Source organism: Miscanthus floridulus, chromosome 2 (assembly GCF_019320115.1).
Source record: "Miscanthus floridulus cultivar M001 chromosome 2, ASM1932011v1, whole genome shotgun sequence".
Classification (NCBI taxonomy): Eukaryota; Viridiplantae; Streptophyta; class Magnoliopsida; order Poales; family Poaceae; genus Miscanthus; species Miscanthus floridulus.
The window spans coordinates 96129533-96150998 of NC_089581.1; the positions used below are offsets into that span (position 1 = coordinate 96129533).

At 42.4% G+C, this 21466-nt stretch overlaps 1 protein-coding gene across 1 annotated transcript; it reads left to right on the plus strand.

The window, feature by feature from the left end:
- The first annotated feature begins 2638 nt into the window (after positions 1–2638).
- Positions 2639–7895, plus strand: LOC136539226 (small GTPase LIP1-like). Its single transcript, XM_066531168.1, has 7 exons — positions 2639–3020; positions 5482–5573; positions 5654–5795; positions 6388–6692; positions 6868–6921; positions 7007–7131; positions 7298–7895. The coding sequence occupies exons 1-7, from the start codon at positions 2915–2917 to the stop codon at positions 7491–7493; spliced, it is 1020 nt and encodes a 339-aa protein (XP_066387265.1). The 5' UTR covers positions 2639–2914; the 3' UTR covers positions 7494–7895.
- Positions 7896–21466: the final 13571 nt, after the last annotated feature.

The following is a 21466-nucleotide window of genomic DNA, read 5'->3' on the forward strand; positions in this document are numbered from 1 at the left end:
GACGTCGCTAACGCGACTATAATACGAACGATGCAGACTCGAGGAGAACCTGACGGACGAGGACCGTGAGTACCGTGAGGAGAACAGAGACGACTATACTGAAGGTGCCACATCCCACCCAATCTCATAGCACCTATTACGCATGGCTAGCATAGAACTGCTATCGCTCTACTTTATTGCTACAGTCATATTATGATAGGACTTGCATGGTAGTATGCTTACTTGAAGGCCTTTACCTTGACGCAACCTTACCCCTGCATATCCTGCTATTAGGCTAGACACACGCTTACTGCTATATATTCCATTATTTATACTTCTACTACGCTTATACCACGTGCGTGGTGGAAACTAGCGTCATCTGAACTATGGGGAGAGTGCTGCGTGTGTGACTTGGGTGTGTGGAGAGTGAGGGTTGTGTGTCGACCAAGTTGGAGTATACGACGAGCCTGGGGCAAGTCTTGCTATGGGATGCTACCTGGGCACCCCTGGAATGGATACCTGTGGTGGGTAAATGGTATATGAGGTGGTCCTAGGTGTGAACCTGTGATGGGAGGAGCCCGGGATGGAGGTGCTGTGGTGGCACAGTAAATGGAAACCCTGATGAAGACATTCTGGCTTGGTCATCCCTAAGGACTTACTAGTACTCAGATTCACCGGGAAGCCTTACGTACCACTCGCCCTATATGGTGCGGGACGGCCGGACTACTTGGTAGGATATTGCCACTACTGCTAGGTTGATAGCGGATAGTGAAGGAGGTACGGGGCACGGAGGATTTCTCCCACACCCTTTCGAGACTTCATGGAGACCTTATGGACCTGGCTCATGACTCACAGTTTCAGCCACCCAAGACTAGACTTGGGGTGTACCAGGGCTGAATGGTAGAGTGGCATTATCCTAGGCTAGCAAGTGGTCGGAATCAGTCTAGTTGACGACGGTCAGCAAGGAAGGCGGATCTTGTGGTTATGTGAAACCTCTGCAGAGTGTATGGTTGATCGATCGATACATGTGCCGACTTGTCGGCTATGGACCTTTTCTGGGTTTCGCTTAAACTAGATAGTGTGATGAGTCATTCTCTTCTTCCCCCGTGAGTGAGTGTTCGGTCGTAGCCAGGGGCTACGGGCCTTGAGACAGTGCTGAGAGGGAGTTGGTCTGTCGACTGAGCGATGGTATGGTGTTGATGGAGATGGTGGTATATTGATCCCAGGATCGAAACCTGGCTCTAGGAAATGGAATGGGGAGGAATGTGTGTGGGAATGGTGTTAAAACTTGCCTATACTTTTATATATACTTGATATGCTAAATGCATAGGAAACCCCAGCCTTATAGGTTTCTTTTGACTATATCAAACATGCATCCAATTTCCACAAAGCAATGCTCATAGGGTTGGGAGTGGCCAGTACAAATCGTACTGATAAATTTTGGCACACAGGTTCTGCTGAGGAGTATAGCTCCGAGGAGTTTGATGGTTGAGGGGTTCGTGCCTATGCTCGAGTTTGGTGATCCTTATCTTCAAGCTGTTCTGAATGAATGATACTTTTGATTCCGCCAATGCGGCGATGTAATAATTTATGTAATTCCGCACTATTTGTACTCTGATATTATCGTTGTATGGATGTGATATTCGACTGGAATTTGTGTAATATGATCTACAACGGTCTTATTACACTACGACGCTGCGGATTTCCCTTCACGGAAATCGAGGTCGCTTCACCCATGAACTTCTAAAAGTGACTGGACCTGCGTTGGAGCTAAGCAAATCTCAAGGCCGTCGTCTGACGACGAGGGATCTCCATCGGCCAAGTCCCAATCAGCCAGTGATCAGGATTTTTCGGCGTCAATACCTATCAAACAATATTACTTCATCCATCATGTTTTCAAACTCCCTATTTTGTTTGACCACTCCTCCACGAAACAAACGAACTAATCGATCCGTCAACAAAAAATCGATTACAGTTTGTCTTGAGGTGGTAGTTGAAAGCAGCTATACTACCATACCTATAAATACAAGTATGACATAAACTAAGCACATAATTTAAATGCAACTAATTGTACATGTATATACCCGTGTGCAGAGCCTATGAGGTATGACAGCAAGAAAGACTATGATGATATACCTATTCTTTGTTCCATTGATATGTAACTTAAAAACATTGCAAAAACCCTAGGCCCCCGTTCTACTAGAAATCTACTAAATACGACCTAAGAAACACGTAATCAAACAGGGTATACCCTGCTCACTCGAGTGTGAGAAGTGTTTCCCAACCAAAATTGACCCTCATTTAGGCATGAGGTTGCCTAAAGATGGCTAACCTAACGAAGAGAGAGAGCTCCTGCAACACTAGACGCCTTGCCGCGACAAGGTGGGCTCATGACATGTCAGTATGGATGGACGTGCCATGATGGTGGTGATAGCTTTGCTCCGCCAGATGTCTAGCATGACCGAGTTGTTTTGTCATTATGGGCAAAGGGTTATTAGTATTCTATTAATTAATTGAAAAGGTTTAACAAGATTTAAAAAATCGTGAAATTTTGTTTTAAAAAGTTTAAAAATATTATATTATATATACAAATTCCACCCATGTGTGGCTGCATCTCTACCTCCATCGCCGATTCGGCGGCCGCCGAACTACAGCAGCGCAAGGGACTCGCATCGCACCGTCGCACGTACACGGCAGCCGCCCAACCAACTAACATCCCGGCAGCCGCAAACCCGCAGATCCATCCGTCCCACTCCCACGGGAAAACAACCCTCGCTCTGCTGTTGCTGCTACTCAACCTCTCGGATCCCTTACCACCGCACCTCCCGGATGCGGCCGGGGACGCCACCGCCTCCGGATCCGTTGATCTAGTTGCTGTTATTGCTATCGCTGCTTGATTGGGGTGAGGAGGAGGTGGAAGAGGAGGGAATAGGCGATGATGTTCTGGAAGGACGGCGGCGGGACTGGGGGCGGCAACGGACGGGACCTCAGCGGCGGGCCGCCCTGCGGCCAGGTGCGTGTGCTCGTCGTTGGCGACTCAGGTCAGTCTGCCTCATGGGCTAGATTAGTGAGTAGCTTCGGCTTAGTGGGATTTAACTTTAGTGCGGCTAGATTATAGGATCACGGGCCAACTAAGGATCGGCACTCTTATTCAGGGTATTACTTCATCCGATGTCTTGCTTACAATTTAATTCGTGGATTCTCATTTCCACAATAGACGGACATGTTCCACGTACTATTTTTGTTTACTTTATGGGCAAAACTTGTAGCCAACTCATGGGAACACCCTGGATATACTACCTCTATTTCTTTCGTGTATTATCATCTGAGAAAGTCTCTTGAGGTATACTTTCACCACTAATTTCCTATACAATATGTTATCAATTATCTGGGACCAATATCTTACTAAAAAGCATGTCGAATACGAATCTATTAATGTATCTTTTGCGCACTTAACATACAAAATTCTAATATGCCCTACATTTTGAAATGGAGGAAGTGCTTGAAATACAATTTGTGTCATGCTGTGTTGTGGAACAGAATTATGTTTGCATCCAGAGATTATTAGCATGAGATGACTTTACCAGAAGAATTTGATGAACCTTTATCATGTAGTAGCTATGAAATGATTTGAGTACCACCAAAATATCTTTTTTAGAACAGCTTGGATCATCTGTAGTCTATAAGGCCTCAGATCAGATTGTGTGAAATTTAGCTACTCCTGCTTTTAGAAAGCTATTAACCTGTCAATGAATTCGACAACCTGATTTCTCAGCGATGCCAGAGTGACTTTCTAATGAATCTGAGAAATTCATTTGTAATGAGTCATTTGAGTAGTCTTGCCATCCCCCCCCCCCCCCCCCCCCCCCCCCCCCCCCCCACACACACACACACACCATCAGTATGAAATGAAATTCTAACTTCACACCACTTGAATGACAACCATTTCTTGGACTTTTGTGCCTTCCTTTGTGTGTGCCTTTTCAGCCTTAAAAAGCCATATCCTTTTTGGAGTTACCCTTTCATATACTTGCGTCTAAACTTTGTGAGGCCAAACGTTATTTTTCCTTGAACCTCATGAAACTATACTTCGCTTTCATGTTATGGCTAGATTATAGTTTATAGGTTCATGAGCCAACCAAGAATCAGCACTCTAATTCAGGGGATTTCATTTATGTGTAATTGCACTCCTCAGTTCTATTAATGTCTGCTTCCTTACAATTTGATTCGTGTATTTTCTCTTCCTTACCAAAGGGACATGTCCTGCAGATTATTCTGGTTTATTTTGCGAGCAAAGCTTGTAGATAATTCATGGAACTCTCTGGATGTTTGAGCCTCGTTCACCATTCAAGTTAAAATGCAATACTTGTAACGGAAGCAGTGCCATGCTTTGCTGTGGAACAGGATAATGTTTGTCGCCAGAGATTGTAAAACACATGATAACTTTACTAGCAGAATTCACAGATCCTTTATCATGTAGTTACGAAATGATTTGAGAACCCCCATGATCAAATTTTCTGCACAGCTTGCATCATGTGTGGTCTATTAGGTAAGATTGGCTTGTGTTGAGTGCTGCTAATTAAAAAGCTATTAACATTCCAATGAATTCAATGAACCAATTTCTCAGCAACCTATTTGAGGTCCCATCTTTTTCCTTCCTTTCCTTCGATATGAAATTATAATTTTAATCTCACATAATTTCGATGGCAGCTGTTTCTTAGACTGTTATTCCTTTTTGTATCACGTTCTTCAACTTTATAAAAACTGTATGCTTTAATATGACACCCCTTTATGTGAAGCCCGCATGTCTCATGAAAATGGTAAATTCTTGATAATGGATTGAGTTTCTTATTCTCCTGTTGATAAATTTCTACACCAAAATAAGTGAAATTGTCTGGGGAATTGAAGAACCATATATACTTCTTGATTACTGTTTGGAACAAATTACAAATTCTGGCACTATCCTTGTCCTTGACATATATATGAAAATATGATGGCAGTGATTCTCTGCTATCCACAGAACACATCCCACAATGGATGGTTGTGCATCATACTACAATTTGCTATATAAGCACATTGCTGAAGGGCAGGCTTGGTGCAAGCGGTAGAGTCTTACCTGCCTGTGACCGGAAGGTCCCGGGTTCGAGTCGTGGTCTCCTCGCATTGCACAAGCGAGGGTAAGGCTTGCCACTAACACCCTTCCCCACACCCTGCACAGAGCGGGAGCTCTCTGCACTGGGTACGCCCTTTTTTATATAAGCACATTGCTGGAATGCCATTGAATCACATCTCAAATATATCCTGTCTGCCCTATTAGACCTTGAATTTACTGTTGTGATCACATATTGATATGAACTACCAAGTTTTCTATGATTCTGGGTATTGGTTGAATTGACAAAGTATTAGACAATACCTGAGTGCTTACTGAATTGTAGACTATGCCAGTTCTTTTTAGTTGTGTGGGGAGTATGGCAGATTATCATCATCCTCAATTTTGGACAGGTGTCGGCAAATCTTCATTGGTGCATCTCTTATTGAAAGGTTCCGCAGTGGCTCGACCAGCCCAAACAATTGGGTGTGCAGTTGGTGTTAAAGTAAGTAATCCTGGGCCTAATTTCCTTTGTTTTAATTTTCAAAATATATTCTCACACAAGCATTATTTCCCATTTTGCAGCATATTACTTACAGTAGTTCAGGGAGTTCGTCTAATAGCATCAAGGGTGATGCTGAAAGGAACTTCTTCGTTGAGCTTTGGGATGTTTCAGGACATGAGCGCTACAAAGAGTGCCGTTCACTTTTTTATTCACAAATTAATGGTAGGTGTTTTCTGCATCATTTTCCCTGCCAATATAGTAATCCCATGCTGCATCTTTGCAGAATTCATTTTTTTTTCTGCAGCTAGTTAAACTGTGTAATATGCAACAATATCCCCTTTGAATGATATTTCATCTTCTCAGCCCATTAGTCATGAATATAGGGAAAGAAAAAAAATATAGAGCCCATTAGTGTACCTTCCAATATTTCTTGTGTTTCTTATATGAACTTTGTTACATTTTGTTAAATCAGCATGAAACTACCTGGCATGGTATGTCCACAATATGAGACCTTATTGTCCAGTTTTGCCCAAGTTCCGTTTTATTTGTGGTTGCATGCTGAAGCCTGAACTGATGTGGAAGAGATGGCTTAATGTTAGAATAATCTATAGTTCTGGGCCCTCGGCCCAGAGACATTGTAGGTAGTAGGCAGAATGCGGTGATCTATTTACCTGTATGAAATTTTTATGTGTTACATATTCTTAATGTATTGCTACTGAATAATAATAGATAATGCGGTTTAAAGTTTTCTTTTTCGACAAGAAGATAGTTTAAACTTCAAAGATTCTTAACCTTTTCCGAAATTATTTATTAGGTGTCATATTTGTTTATGACCTCTCCCAGAGGAAAACAAAGACAAATTTGAACAAGTGGGCAGTGGAGGTTGCTGAATCTGGGACCTTTTCAGCCCCTCTTGGGTCTGGTGGTCCTGGTGGCCTTCCAGTTCCTTACCTAGTTATTGCCAACAAAGTGGATATTGCTCCAAGAGATGGTAGAAGAGTGAGCAGTGGGAATCTTGTTGATGTTGCTCGTCAATGGGTTGAAAAACAAGGCCTGCTTCCATCCAGTGAAGAACTTCCACTTGCAGATAGCTTTCCTGGCAATTCTGGTCTGCTCACGGTAAAGCTTCTCTATACCATTATTTGCTGTCTGATGTCTTGCTTTAACTGACTATAGTGTGGTGATCCATAGGTTGTCTGGCTTGTGAAGAAACAAGAAGTCCTGTTTTCTTATTGATTATGTGTGTGCTGTGCTATTTAAATTTTGAAATGATAGGTTTGACCTTTGAATACAGGCTGCGAAAGAGGCAAGATATGATAAAGAAGCTTTAATCAAGTTCTTCCGCATGGTTTGTGCAAAAGAATCCTTGTCCATTAGATTAGCGATTCACACTATAGTATTATTCACAAATGGTATTGTGGTACATCATTCAGTTGATAAGGAGGAGGTATTTTTCGAATGAGCTTCCTACCCCTAGCCCATGGTCACTCACTCCCAGAGAAGATACCATTCTTCCCGTAGAAACTGTGAATGATGATGACATGTTCCAAAGAAAAAGGTGACTATCTATTACTGACAAATGCATGAGGGTTTGATGAATAAACATTCTCTTTGTGATTTTTTGTCTGGTATTCTTGATGAGAAGTGGATATATGCCGAGACATGATCAATAATTTGGTTACTTCAGCAACATCTTGTTGACACGCTTGTTTCCTAACTTGTAGCTACGGTGGCCAGAGCTACAAATACAATGGGGTTGCCCCACTGCCTGCACAGCGGAACCTAACTCCACCCCCGACACTCTATCCACAGCAGCCAATGTCCTCTTCTTCAGAAAACTACAGATACCACAGATTTTCCTCCTCGTCAATACCTGATTCAAGTGTTGGTAGAACAGGCCGAGCAAACCTCAATATATGATGAGATATGTGAGTCTTATCCATTATCACCTGGAATGTGGGGAAAAAACATGACACCTGGGGTTTTTGAATCCCAGGTTTTTTATCTTTTTGAGTTCTGCACCTGTCGTTGATTGATTGTAATATTTGCATGTTGACAGGGCATTTGAACATTATGTTTGTGGGATCACTAGTGATAAATTCTTTGATTCTTCCCTGTATATCTCCTAATTTTGTGTATGAATTCAATATAGTTATTTAGGAAAACACATTACATGGTGTACACTCATACTCTGTGCAATGGCAACCTGAATCAATCTTTTTCCCAAGTCCCATGAAGTCACCCGGAAGAAAGTCTTGTGCGTTCTAGGGCACTGCAACTATATATATGTATCAGCATGCAGTCTAATGGGTTTTCACTCTATTTGGTTCCGTATCGGCAGATTATGATTGTCAAGAACATATGTTGTTGGATTGAGAAATGTGTTTGGTATATAGGCGAGCACTACTGGCAGGGATTTTCGACAAATTTGATTTATAGTTTGAAAAAAGTAGCACATGGTGTCTATATTTCAGTCTGTTCGTTTGAGCTTATCAACTAGAAATCAGCTTTATTTGTCAGGGAATAATATTTTTTCTCATAATAAATCAGCCCTACAAATCAGCCGTAGCCGCAATAAGTCTTGCAGAACAAAGCATTTGTCGTTAGATGCTACTTCCTCCGTTTCAAATTGTAAAACCTTTTGGATTTTGTAGATATAATTGCTTTTATTATGTATCTAGACATAATATGTATATAAATCCAAAGCTTATTTACATAGCCAAATGCCACCTATGTGCTGTCAGAGAAAAAGACTGGTCATGGCACTGTCTAAACGTCCGTTTAGCTTGTTTACACATTGCTTACTCTACTCTAGGGTACGTCGTTTTCGTTTAAACAACTGTTTATCCTATCTAAATGGCTGTTTTGCCGGTTTAAGAAGTTGTTTAGCTTAATACTTGCTAAACTACAAGTGAAAGTGACTGACTGTTTAATGTTTACGATAACACTGAGTCATGGATAGATACTTTTTTTTTAATAATGTACGCAACATTCGCCCAGTTCGCTTGGCTTATAAGTCATACTTTTTCAGCCAACGAATAGTATTTTTCTCTCACAATAAATCAGCCAACAGTACTTTCAGTCATGGCTTATCAGCCAAGCGAACAGGACAATTATAAGAGGCCGCTTTTTGGATTAATTTACTTTCTCCATTCCAAATTAAAAGAGGTTTTGACTTTTCTAGATACATAGGGCCCTGTTCGCTTTGCTGAAAAGTTATGGCTGAAAGTATTGTTCGCTGATTTGTTGTGAGAGAAAAACATTGTTTCTTCGCTGAAACAGTACGGCTCATGAGACAAGCGAACATGGCCATAGTTTTTGTTATGCACTTATATATACACTATATTGAGTTGTAAAAGCAATGCATTTAAAAAAGTCAAAACAGGACTGAGAGGGAGTATGAGAGGGAGTATAAGCTACTATTGTTGACCACTGACGAGATCCTAACATATGGGTAGTTAAGCCTCAGGATCAATGGTTCCCGACCCCATCGGATACGCTCGCGCGCACCCTCCGACCAAGAAACCTGGCCGAGCCTGGGCACAACGCAGCCCCCGCACAGGGCTCGGGGACTTACTCGGACCTAAGACTCCCAATCGACTGACACGTCCAAGCTCAGGCCTTGGATCCTGCCCGGCTTGCGACGCCAGCCAAGAAGACAAGCTCTGAGCCATCGAGGCTCGAGGGCTCCAAGACGCCGCGCCATGGGCGTGGCCCTGTCGGCCACTTCCACGATAGGGTCACGCACGGGGCATGACACAAGAAGACAAGCTTTCCACGGCCTCTAGGGGCTAGGCGGCTCCCGGGCCCGCACATCAGCCCTTGGAGCCAACCTCCTTCGCCACCAAGAAGACTCCAGAAGGTCCACCTAGGGGTGGCCGATCCAAGCTGACACAGCTTGACACGTAGAGTGTCAAAATAGAGCAGCTAGGACGATACCCAATGCTTCTTCGGCTCCACGACACCACCACGGTCCATAGAGCGCCGCTACAAGACCCTCCTAGACTCCGGCGTATGTAGACCATAGACTTATCTCCCCAAACCGCCATGTACCCGACCTATCTCGTTATATAATGGATAAGGTCAGACCTAGAGGAGGAGGGACGATCCAAGACAGATCATTCCATTCCATTCCGTCCACTCCTGCCCAGCACTGAGGGCAGGGGAACCTAGAGAGAGGGGCACCGAGAGCTCATCCATCGTATCCTGTCGTCTTCCTCCTCTCCGATGAGGGGAAGGCTCCACCGGCGACGAGGCGACCTAAGGATTAGCACCAAGCTAACCCCCTACCAAATCTCTCGCTATACTCTATTGTAACCCCTTGATTTTGGGTGCTTTTGAGTATAAGGATCATCAGCTGCTGGATGTAGGGCATCTATTGGCCTGAACTAGGATAAACTTTTGCGTCCCCTCTGTGATTCCTATGTTCTTGAGTCCACCCGAGCCACCGGAGACCCGTACTCTGACACCGATTCGAACAACAATGCTTGCCGTGGTTATGACCCTATGACAGCTGGCGCGCCAAGTAGGGGCCAGCGTCAAGTGCGACTTAGGCTCTACGGTGGCCGGAGTCACCCGCCTCATCATTGGAGCAAGCAGCGCCGCCCTAGACGACGACATCTGTTTCCCTGGCGTATTCTTCATCACAGCCGGCACCTTCGCCTCGGCCCAGGTCCTCAACTTTGGGAGCCAGGCCTACGTCGCCGCCTGCTACGACGAGCTTCGTCCGCTCGATGGGGCTGCGCCGGCGAGCAACGAGCTCCCAGCATCGCCTCCTCCGCTAGGACTTCTGGGAGCGGATCTCGAGGTCCTAGCCCAAACCCCACTATGTTAGACCGTCGCTAGATGTTTGTGGCAGAACCTCCTAAATTATAGGACTCACATGCACTTGTCACTATCCAACGACCTTTGACAACTATGCATATGTTCCTGGTAACTTAAGAAGTCTGTCGGGTGTCCTCGGGGAACCCCAAATCATCCACAATTTCCGAGCAGGATCACATTACAGAGTCATTGTAGTATTACAACATTTATTCAAATATGTACATCAGAGTAAAATAGCGAAAGTCTTACGATAACTTTGTTTACAAACCAGTTGTTTCAAACCTTACAAACTAAGTTCGATAATTATTACAAACCATAGTAGTAGTGGAGTGGCATAATTAACATAAACATAACACACAAAATAAGCATCCTGCCCAAGGATCACACATTCACTTATCATCATCGACCTGAACAACAGTCATGCAGCAAGGTCCAAAATAGACCTGCTCATGAGGCTCACCTGCAACAAGGGTCAACGTACCCTGAGTACAAAAGTACTCAACAAGACTTAACCGAAATAAAACTGAGAAGACTCAGGAATGCAGACTCAGGGATTCAAGGTATGGCTTTAACAATAATCAAAGTTCTTTTTGCGTAAAAGCTCTTTAACAAAATTCTTTACTTCAACATGTAAAACTTTATAAGTACCACATATGAATTTGCCATGATCCGTAATGAGATCATGAACTTCATATCAATCTCTTTCTCAAACCTTACTCAAGTTCCAGTTATTAAACTACGATGATGAACAACGAGTTGAGTCTCCATAACCGAGGAGCAACAACGATTCGAACCGATTATAAACCCAGCTGGGGATTCCAGACCACATGACATATATAGGTCCCCGACCTACATATATCAACCTGCACTCAGATCCTCTAAAACAAGAACAGGTCCGGGCCACCCGAGAATACAGTACTCCACCAATCCGACCCATGGCCACGTGGGTACACGCTACTCTCGCCATCTCTCCACTCCCAGTGCACGAGTAGCCATTCTCGTAATAGAATAGCTGAGTTAAGGCTTACCGGAGTATGTGGTTAGTACTACAAAGTCTCACCTCATGCAATTCAACAACGGACGGACCTTAATCGACACAGGCTGGAAAGAAGCCACTCACTAAGACCTCCATGTCTTGTGGCTCTCACACACCGAGTCCGCCTGGTCTAGATTTATTACTTCCCATGCTCATATCTCATGATAACATAAGTAACCAGGGATCCATTTAAAACTCTCAGGTGATAGATAATCACCCAACTAAGCATGACTAAGCATACTAGGTATTTATGAATTAAAACTGGTAACAAGGTAGATATGGAAAAACAAGGTTGGTAATGCACCAATTAGGTTTCCACTTGACTCCTAATCACTTAATGCAGTATATAGAAGCAAAAGCGATAAAATTTGTAAAACACAAGGTAGGGTTAAATGCATCCGGGGCTTGCCTTCGTTGATGGAAAAGTTAGGTTCCTACGACGTTTCACAAGTATCAGATCCGACCTCAACAGACGGATTAACCTCCTCCGCAACTTGATTAACTACCACATGTTCACCTTTGTTCACTACACGTAGTAACAATGCCATGTTTAACATGATGCGGGATACGAAACATGATGCTTGATGATGGATGCAAAATTAACAATTCGAATACAACTTTCCTTCGTGATACAGTTGCAAGTCAAACGAACTAAATCTTTTTCGTAACACATATATCAATTGCTAAGGATCATTATCAACTAATGACCCAAGGTCATCACTCAATCCAAAATTTCAAACAAAACCTAAATCATTAAAGGTTACTATTGCTTTTATGAATTAATTATTTAATTCAAAATTATGAAATAAATTAACTTATTCTAATTGAGCTACAAATTTTAGTAAAGATTCATCACATGATAAGTAAGTGGCAAAACAAATTTCATAATTTTTTGGATAATTAATTGAGCCTAGAAAAATCATGGAAATCCATTTATTAATTAATTGAGCAATTTTCAGTCACATTCAAAAGTACTGAAAAACAATATTTCATATTTTTCTTAAATAATATACATCACAGAGAGGTCACACAAAAATTTTCATAATTTTTGGAGCTCTAAATAAATCTACACAAAAATAACAAATTATATCACTATTCATTTAAATATGAAAAAACAGAAAATTCATTTTGAACGCTGAGTCACTGACAACGGACCCCACTTGTCATATTCAACCTCCCGCGTTTGACTATGGCGACGACTGGCGCTGACTGACGCTTCCTCGCCGATGATGAGACCAACAGTGACAACGAAGACACCAACACAACCACCATGACTAGGCGCATCGATTGAAGGCACTAGCTTAAGCGATTACAACACGATTCAAGGCTGATGCCTGACCATGGCGGATGCGACAGCACGGCGGCGCTACGCCGGCAACAGGAGACCGGTAACAGTTAAACAAAGGGTCTAGGAAGCATCAGTAGCTCACCTCGAACGCGTTGGAGCAAAGAGCGAGGTCGGAGGAGCAACTGTGACGTTGGTCGACGTCCACGGTGATCACGGCAAAGCAAAGATCGTCAGTGGCGGTGTTCCAGCGATTGTAGTGGGCAAAACGATCAAGCAACAATGTATTAAGAACCACGGCATCGAGATAAAGCCGTAGGTACACTGATCAAGGGCAACGGCTCACCGGAGGACGCTGGCCACGGAGATGCGCTTGCGACGGTGAGGTTGCCGGCCGCGAGGAAGAAGGGTTCGCACCGCGGGTTCCCTACGACATTAGGTGACCACAGTTGGATGGCTAGGTGCGCAAGGAGTAGGCGAAGCTAATGAGTGCTTTGCTGCGATGGCACAGACGTTGGTTCGACAATGAGGGTTCGCCGGAGTTGAGCAAGGGCGACGGGAAAAGTAGAGCAACGAAAAGAAAGAACTGGCGATGTCGTCTGAGCTTTATAGAGCGGCCAAGGGATCAAGGAGACGGCACACAGTGGCCTTCTCCATGCCTAGCACAAAGCCAAGGGCAGCCACAGGTGCGTCTGGAACCGAGCAGAAGGACGCCGGCGGTGGGGCGGTGGTCGTGGCACTGTTCCACATAATTACAGAATTGCCATCCGTTTTAAAATCCAAATTACTCCCAAATTTGTATAACAACTCAAAAATCTCCAAAAATAAAAGTTGCTCAAAAACCCAAGTTGTACAACTTTGCTTTTATAACCACCCCCTAATTCATTCTACATTTTGAAATGAAATTTTGAATTCAAATAGGGGACATTTAACGAATTTCGCCTTTTCAAATTACTTCAAATTTTTCATAACAACTTTGAAAACTCCAAAAACAAACTTTGTATAACTTGACAAGCTCTACACTTTTGCTTTTAGGCTCAACCCCAAAATGTGCTTAGATTTTGAAATGAGTTTTTCAGGGTAGGATTTAAATACTGAAAATCAGGGTTTTCTTTAAAATTCAAATCCAAACCAAATTTTGAACTTGATTCAATCAATACAATTCAACACATACCACATAAATGTAAACTTGTTTTAGTGAATGCATAACAAAGTTTTCACTAAATGCCAATTGCTTTGCAATGCATATGATGACATGGTAGGTTTTAGTATTTAAACACCCGAGGTGTTACAATGTTCTACATGCTGGCCAACGTCCACAACCAGATTGCCACCTGGTGAGGTGCTTCCGCCACCTGACTGCTTCTGGTACTACCTCCTCGACCTACCTTTTAGGATCTAGAATGTGGCAACATCATTCCAGCTGGAGCTAAAGCACCTCATCAGCCGCGACAAGCCAAGAAGTGCCATCCTCTCCACCACCAGTAGGGGCGAACGTCCCCTCTAAAAGATCCTTGTGTGGTTTTGGTACTTGAGTGACAACCTAGGTGGACTAATTGTGTTTATGTGAGATACACAGATGATTAGTCCATAGGTACATGTGTGTGAGCAACATATGCCATGAAGGTGGAAATGGCTCAGGAGATGTTGCAAAGCTCACACATGTGATGATGAAGGAGCTCATTACACATGAGACATGACATTGAGTCATGTGATCAAGGTGGAGAAGATCAAGACATGACTTGGCTTGATGGACCAGGTTGCAAGCGTGAAGGGTAAGTTGGAGGCTTTGGAGCGATGGACCGCGTGGTAGTGAAGCTTGAGCAAGACTTGGCACCGATGGACGAAGGCAACAGTGAAAAGCAAGTGAAGTCAAGATCGATGAACCAATATGATCATGTGATGATATGAAGTGGATCATATCATTGTTGATCGTGTTGATGCATGTGTTTCATCGGCATTGGAAGAGATGGAATGGAATGCGCAAGCCAAAGGTGTAACCTATGGCATTTCATTTCACCGGTCATAGGTGTGTAGAGAAGCTAATGACCGAGTTTAGGATAGATGACCATACTATTAAGAGGGGCAAACTTGTTTGCATATCGGTCATCTAGTGCCACTCAAGTGATCTAACTTTGCATCGTCGCTAGGATCAAGTGACGTGGCAAGTTGAGTGGCTAATCCTTTGGAAAATGTTTATGAAAAGCTAACACACATACACATGGTGGTGTTGGCACATTTGCAAAGGAGGAGTTGGAGTTGAAATGGATCAACTCGATGAAGAAACAGTGGTGAAAGGAGGTCAATGTGAGTGACCGGACGCTGGCCTCGGTAGGACCGGTGCGTCTGGTCAGTGGCAGCAGTGAGCGTGCAGTTTCTGTCTCATGATTGGATGCTGGTGCGAAGAGTGACTGGACGCTCAGGGCCTGCGTTCGGTCAGTGCTCACATATGCTGATGTGGTGGCATGAGGAACAACAGTGATGCGTGGTAGTCGAAGAATGACCAGACTCAGGTGCTACGTTCGATCGTACAGGAGCAGACGCGTCTGGTCACAAATCAGAGGCTTGGGAGCTCTCTAGAAATGACATGACTCTGGCTGGTCTGTGTCCAGTCATGTAGGAGCGGACTCGTCTAGTTGCATGTGATGTATGGTGACATTAGTGATGCTAGAGTTGATGCATGGGCGCAGAGCTGATCGGACACTAGTCTACATCAGGTCATGCTGCACTGGATGCGACCGGTCGCAAAATAGAGGCTCGAGGAGCTCTCTGGAAACGACCAAACTCGGTAGAGGTGCATCTGATCTTGGCACTATGCTGCGTCTATTCGCAACTTAACCATTGAGATTGGATACTCAGTATTTGAAGCCAGGGATGACGTGGTAGTCATCCGTTGACCGGACGCTAGTAGGGTGCATTCGGTCAATCTGACTGGCATGTCCGGTCATCCCAAAAACACCCAGTGAAGGGGTAACGGCTATTTTAGCCCATGGGGCTATAAATAGAAGTGGTGGTTAGCCTTTAGCCAAAAGCTTGGTAGAGTGGAGCACACTAGAGCCTTGGTGGCTTATGTGGTAGTGCTTGGAAGCCCTCTAACTCACTCTAGCTTGATAGTGTTCATCCAATTGAGTGAGTGAGCGATTCTAGTGTGCTTGCATCATGAGGTTGCATCGAGTGGCACTAGGTGGTCATCTTGCAAGCCGGTGGTGCTTGTTACTCTTGGAGGTTGCCACCTCCTATATGGCTTGGTGGTGGTCTCTGTTGAAGCCCGCAAGAAGCTTATGCGGTGCTCTGGAGAAGAGCTTTGTGAGGGGCATTATGCTCGCCCTACGGGAGCCACGAAGAGCAACTATAGTTGAGCATGTCATTGAGCTACCCTCAATTTCAGGGTAGGTTCTTGCGGTGCTCGACGTGTGGGCTTGGCGGGTGATGCCAATTAGTCGCCGAACCACCAAGTGAGCGGTCGACATAATGGGGACGTAGCGTGTTGGCAAGCACGTGAACCTCGAGAGAAAATTCACCATGTCAACATTGTTCTTCCCTTTGGTTTGCAATCCGCTTACACAAGCTAGTGATTACTTTCATATACATTGTGCTTGTGTAGTTGCTCTTGTAATTAGTTAGCTTGTGTAGCTCACTAGTTACCTTCTTGCTTGTGTAGCATAGAAGTAGCTCCCTTGCGTGGCTAATTTGGTTTGTGTAACCTCGTTAGTCACATTACTTAGTTTGTGTAGCTAAGTATTTTCACTCTCTAATTTGGCATTGGTTGCCTTGTTATTGAGCATTGCTAGTGAGCTTAGGTGGCTTTGTGCTTTTGCTTACTAGCATGTGTAGGAGCTCCCTCGTTGCTTGAAGTACTAGTGGCATAGATTTATGTGACCTTGCTTCTAGAATTGGTTAGGTGAGCTCTAACTAGCCCGACACCTTTGTTGTCTAATTAGGATCTTTGTAAGGTATTTGTGAACTTAGATTGAGGGGTATAGTCTTGGCTAGACCAATTGTTTTAATTCCACATTTGTTTTGGTTAGCCGGCGCGATTAAATTTAGAAAGGACTATTCACCCCCCCTCTAGTCCGCCATCTCAACCCTACAAGTGGTATCGGAGCTAGGTCTCTCATTTGTGGTCTTCACCGACCTGAGAGGATGGTGGCTTATGGGCTAGATGTTGAGTGTCCATACACTTTTGATGGCACACACTTTGCATGGTGGAAAAATTAGATGACATGCAATTTTAAGTTCATTTCCTCCCAAATGTGGTGGATCATAGATGTGGGATTTTCTCATGCGATTGATAGAAAGGATGCAACTCAAGCGCAAAAGAAATGCCTACATCTTGATTGCCAAGCGACTAACATATTCTTTCAATCTATAGATGATAGCATTTTTAGTGAGATCATGGACTTGAAGTCCGCCCATGAGATTTGGGTTTATCTCAATGAGAAGTATGGGGCGGTCTCCAATGATGATGATGATGAGCCCATGGAGGAGGTGCATGAGGATGTTGAGCACTGACCACAATTCAGTGATTGTGGAAGATTGCTCCACCTCATGGTCAAGTGATGATGATGATCATCCTACCACAAGATCACTTGATAAGGTTGATGATGATGCCACAAGTGTTGTACATAAAGATTCTACCTCAAGCACACTTGGTGGTGATCTTGATGATATTATTTCATGCTCAAGCCATGATTGTGATGCTACTACAAGCTCTCCAACTACAACACATTGCTTCATGTCACAAGGTGACACTAAGGTATCAAATGATAATGTGGTTGATCATGTTGATTCATATGATGAGCTTGTGAGTAGACTTGCTAGCATGACCATGTCTTTAGAAAATAAGAAAGCTAAAACCAAGAAATTGAAAAATGAAAACTCTTTTCTAAAGAACACATGTGAACAACAAAAGCATCTACTTTATGTTACTACTTGTTCACATGAGGAGCTAAAATTGGCTCATGAGGAACTAAATGTTGCTCATGATAACTTTGTTCAAGACCATGCTTTTCTCACTAAGGAACTTTCCAATGAAAAAACTAAAACTAGTGAAAGCTCATCACATGGGTCAATTGATCAATCACATATTGTTGCTAACCCTTGTGATGTAGGCAAGAAGCATGTATCCACCTCTTGTGATGATTTATTAGAAATGCCATGTTATTCACAAATAGATGCTTGTTCTACTTCTATGTCTTGTGAGACTAACCTTTTGAAGGAGAACAATGAGCTCAAAAAGGAAGTGAAGAATTTGAGCAACAAGTTAGAGAGGTGCTACAACTCAAAAGTCACCTTTGAGCACATGTTGAAGACTCAAAGAAACTATGGTGACAAGTGTGGCCTTGGCTTCAAGAAGAAGATGACAAAGGGCGAAAGAAAGAGAAAGAAAGATGAAGAAGCTACAACAAAGAAAGCTCTCTCATACCATGTGCTACTGGTGTTATGAAGCGGGACACCTTGTAAATGGTTGCTCTAACATTGAGAAGCTTAAGAAGATAAAAGAAGAAGAGAGGCTCAAGCATGTGAAGTGCTTCAAGTGCCGCACTTAGGGTCACCTTACCTCAATGTGTCTAATCAAGCAATTGGTGAAGCAACTAGAAGAGCCTCAATCAAAGCCACAAGTTGATCAAGAGAAGACACCCCAAAAGCAAGTCAAGATCAACCATCAAGATGGTGATTTGGGGATGAAGAAGAAGACAAGAAGAGGTGGTAAAGCAAGAGCAAGGCATCAAACTCCTAATCAAGATGCCAACATGATGAACAAGACACAAGAAGAGAAGAAAGTCTATGCTCACATCAAGTGCTTCAAGTGTGGAAATACAGGATACTTTGCCTCTAAGTGTCCTACCAAGCTTGAGAAGAAGGCTCAAGCAATCCATGAGAGGCAAGGCAATGAGAAGCACCACATGAGCAAGGAAGAGAAGGCTCAATCAAAGAGAAAGTGCTACTCATGCCAGGAAAGGGGACACATGGCACATTTATGTCTCCTAGGTAACACTCCTAAGCCTATTTCAATTGATGATTATTCTATGCTTAGGAAGGATGGTAATGATACCTCTATGGTTGCTATTGTAAAACATCCCGCTACTCATACTAAGGCTTTGCCTAAGTATGTTGCTCCTAACTTGAGAGGACCCAAACTTGTTTGGGTACCATCAAAAAGTAGATGAATGATTGTAGGTACCATCGGCATTGGAGACTTGATTCAATTGATTTCATATTGATCATCACATATTGAGTCAAGTTATAAAGCTTAGTGCAATCATATTCCAATGCCATGCCAAGAATTAGTGAAGTCCAAAAGTGCTACAACATACAAGTGTCAAATTCAAGTTGTTGGTGATTCAATTGGATATATTTGATGGCTTGCAAATAATTGAGTTGAAGCTTACTAGTTGGATGATCATGAGCTAACCAAGGTATATCTCTTGTTGATCATTTCATTTGGGTGCATATGAGTTGATTGAATTGGATAAATATGCAATGTTGGTTGCTATAAGATGATTGAATGGATAATTGCTTAGTAATCAAGTTTGGATTGATTTGTGTTGGATAAATTCATGAGATAACTTTTAGTGAGTGGATTGAATGGATTTATGTCTTGTGAAAGTATTCAAACAAGTTGGTTTCAAGTTTGAATCACATTTGATGAAGTATAGCTCAAGTGATTGAAATCTGTCCTATATTGAAAATCTGAGTGAGCTGTGATCTTAGCCATGTTTGATTGATCAAAACTTATTGGATTGGCACAAAAATTGGTATACATGCTCTAGACTTATGGTATAATATTCTATACAAATTTCATGAGAATTGGATAAGAGATGCTTTGGTTTTGGAGTGGATCTTGTCAGCTATAGTGCAGCAATTTTCAGCATATAACAGTGGTGAAAGAATTGAAATCTGGTAGCAATATAGAAGTCAAATGAAGCTCAAATTTTTACAGCTGCTATATAACTAGTTAGTCACATCTCCACAAAATTTCATGGTATTTGGATTTGTACTTTGGGAGATATGAATTTTTCTTTGAAGAGTATAAAATCTGCCAGAAAAGTGACAATTATTGGATTTATTTGGAGTCACTTGGATTGAAAGGTCCTCAAGTTGAAACATATTTATAAGTAATTGAGGCACCTAAGTTTGGTTTTGAGATGATCTAGAAGCATGACAAGTAAAGAGTACAAGGACATTTGATTGTGGAAGTATACTTTGCACACATTCGGTACTCAAATTGGAAGATCAAGATCAAACTTAAGATGAAGTTTAAGTTCTAGATATTTTTGGAGATCATTTGGTAGAAAGAAAAGGACTTAAACAAGTAGAAAGAAAAAGACTTAAAGAAGGAATCAAGGTTACTCATCAAGTTAAGTCCATCACTTAAATCAATCAATCAAGTTATTTCAAGTGAGTGTCAAGAATGGTTCTTGGTGAGAGGTCACTTCTCCCTAGTGTAGGGGCTTGCCGTCTATGTGTAGGTAAACCAAGTGTGGTACTTGGAAGGCTAACATGGAAGTGGTGATCCAAGGGATATTTGAGATGCTTAGTTGAAGCAATAAAAAGGGTTGATCAAGAAAAGCAAGCAACACCCAAAAGAGAGCTAGTCATGATATTTCAAGTGGTATTCCAAATAGTTCTCTCATGCAAGCATTGATCAAAAGATGAAGCAAGCTAACTACAACAAGATAGTGCACTTGATCATTAGTGGTTCTCATTTCATATGGGTGAAGAATGGACTCTTTCTATGATGATTGGTCTTCACCAAGCCATTAATTGGACTTCACATTGCTATTGGAGTATTGAATTGGAATCTATGTGACTATCCTCTACTCCAACATAGCAAAGGTATCATAGTAATATGCATGATCATCCCTTACTAGTATGCGATTAGTGCATATAGTACATGCTTCATAGGATCATGTATAACAAATGAAATATTTAAATTCATAGCCTACCACTATTGCTTGATTGATTAGTTGATCTAGTGGTTAGTATATGAATTTGTTCATGAGCTAGTGAACTCAAGTACTTGATTTAATTTGGATTGCCAACAAGTGACAAGTACAACCTCGATAAGATAACCTCCAAATGAGTGTGAAGAAGCTTAGAGAGGGTTCAAACCGGACTTGGAAGCTTAGGCAAATCAACTTAGTTCAAGTCAACCATAGAAGCTCATGATAAGTAATAAGAGTACAAGCACAAGACAACAATGCAAATGGATATCTAGTTTGTTTATTTCAAGTGGTATCTAGACTCAAGTATTTCATCAATAATTTACAAGTAATGTCTAGATCAACTCACAAGTGATATCCTATAAGTGGTACTCATGAAGATAGCAAAGGTTCAAGAAATGATTTTTTATTGATAAATCCAACAAGTGGTTCCATACTAGAAAATTCTTTCAAGTGGTATCACATCTACATGTGGTATCAATCATGCAAGATGATGGTTCCATAGGTGATCCTCAACTTTAAGTGATCATCAAATGAAGAATGCATTCCTGTGGCAGAACCTCCTAAATTATAGGGCCCACATGCACCTGTCATTGTCCAATGACCCTTGATGACTATGCATATGTTCCCGATAACTTAAGAAGCCTATTGGGTGTCCTTGGGAAACCCGAATCATCCATAATTTCTTTCGAGCAGGATCCATTACAGAGTCATTGCAGTATTTCAACAATTTATTCATTAATTTACATTAGAGTAAAATAGCAGAAGTCTTACAATAACTTAGTTACAAAACGGTTGTTTC

Bases quoted from the DNA above. Each gene is read 5' to 3' on its own strand.
- LOC136539226 (XM_066531168.1), top strand. From the start codon at position 2,915: ATGATGTTCTGGAAGGACGGCGGCGGGACTGGGGGCGGCAACGGACGG. The intron at 3,021-5,481 runs GTCAGTCTGCCT...AATTTTGGACAG, and splicing joins GCTCGTCGTTGGCGACTCAG to GTGTCGGCAAATCTTCATTG. The intron at 7,132-7,297 runs GTGACTATCTAT...CCTAACTTGTAG, and splicing joins GACATGTTCCAAAGAAAAAG to CTACGGTGGCCAGAGCTACA.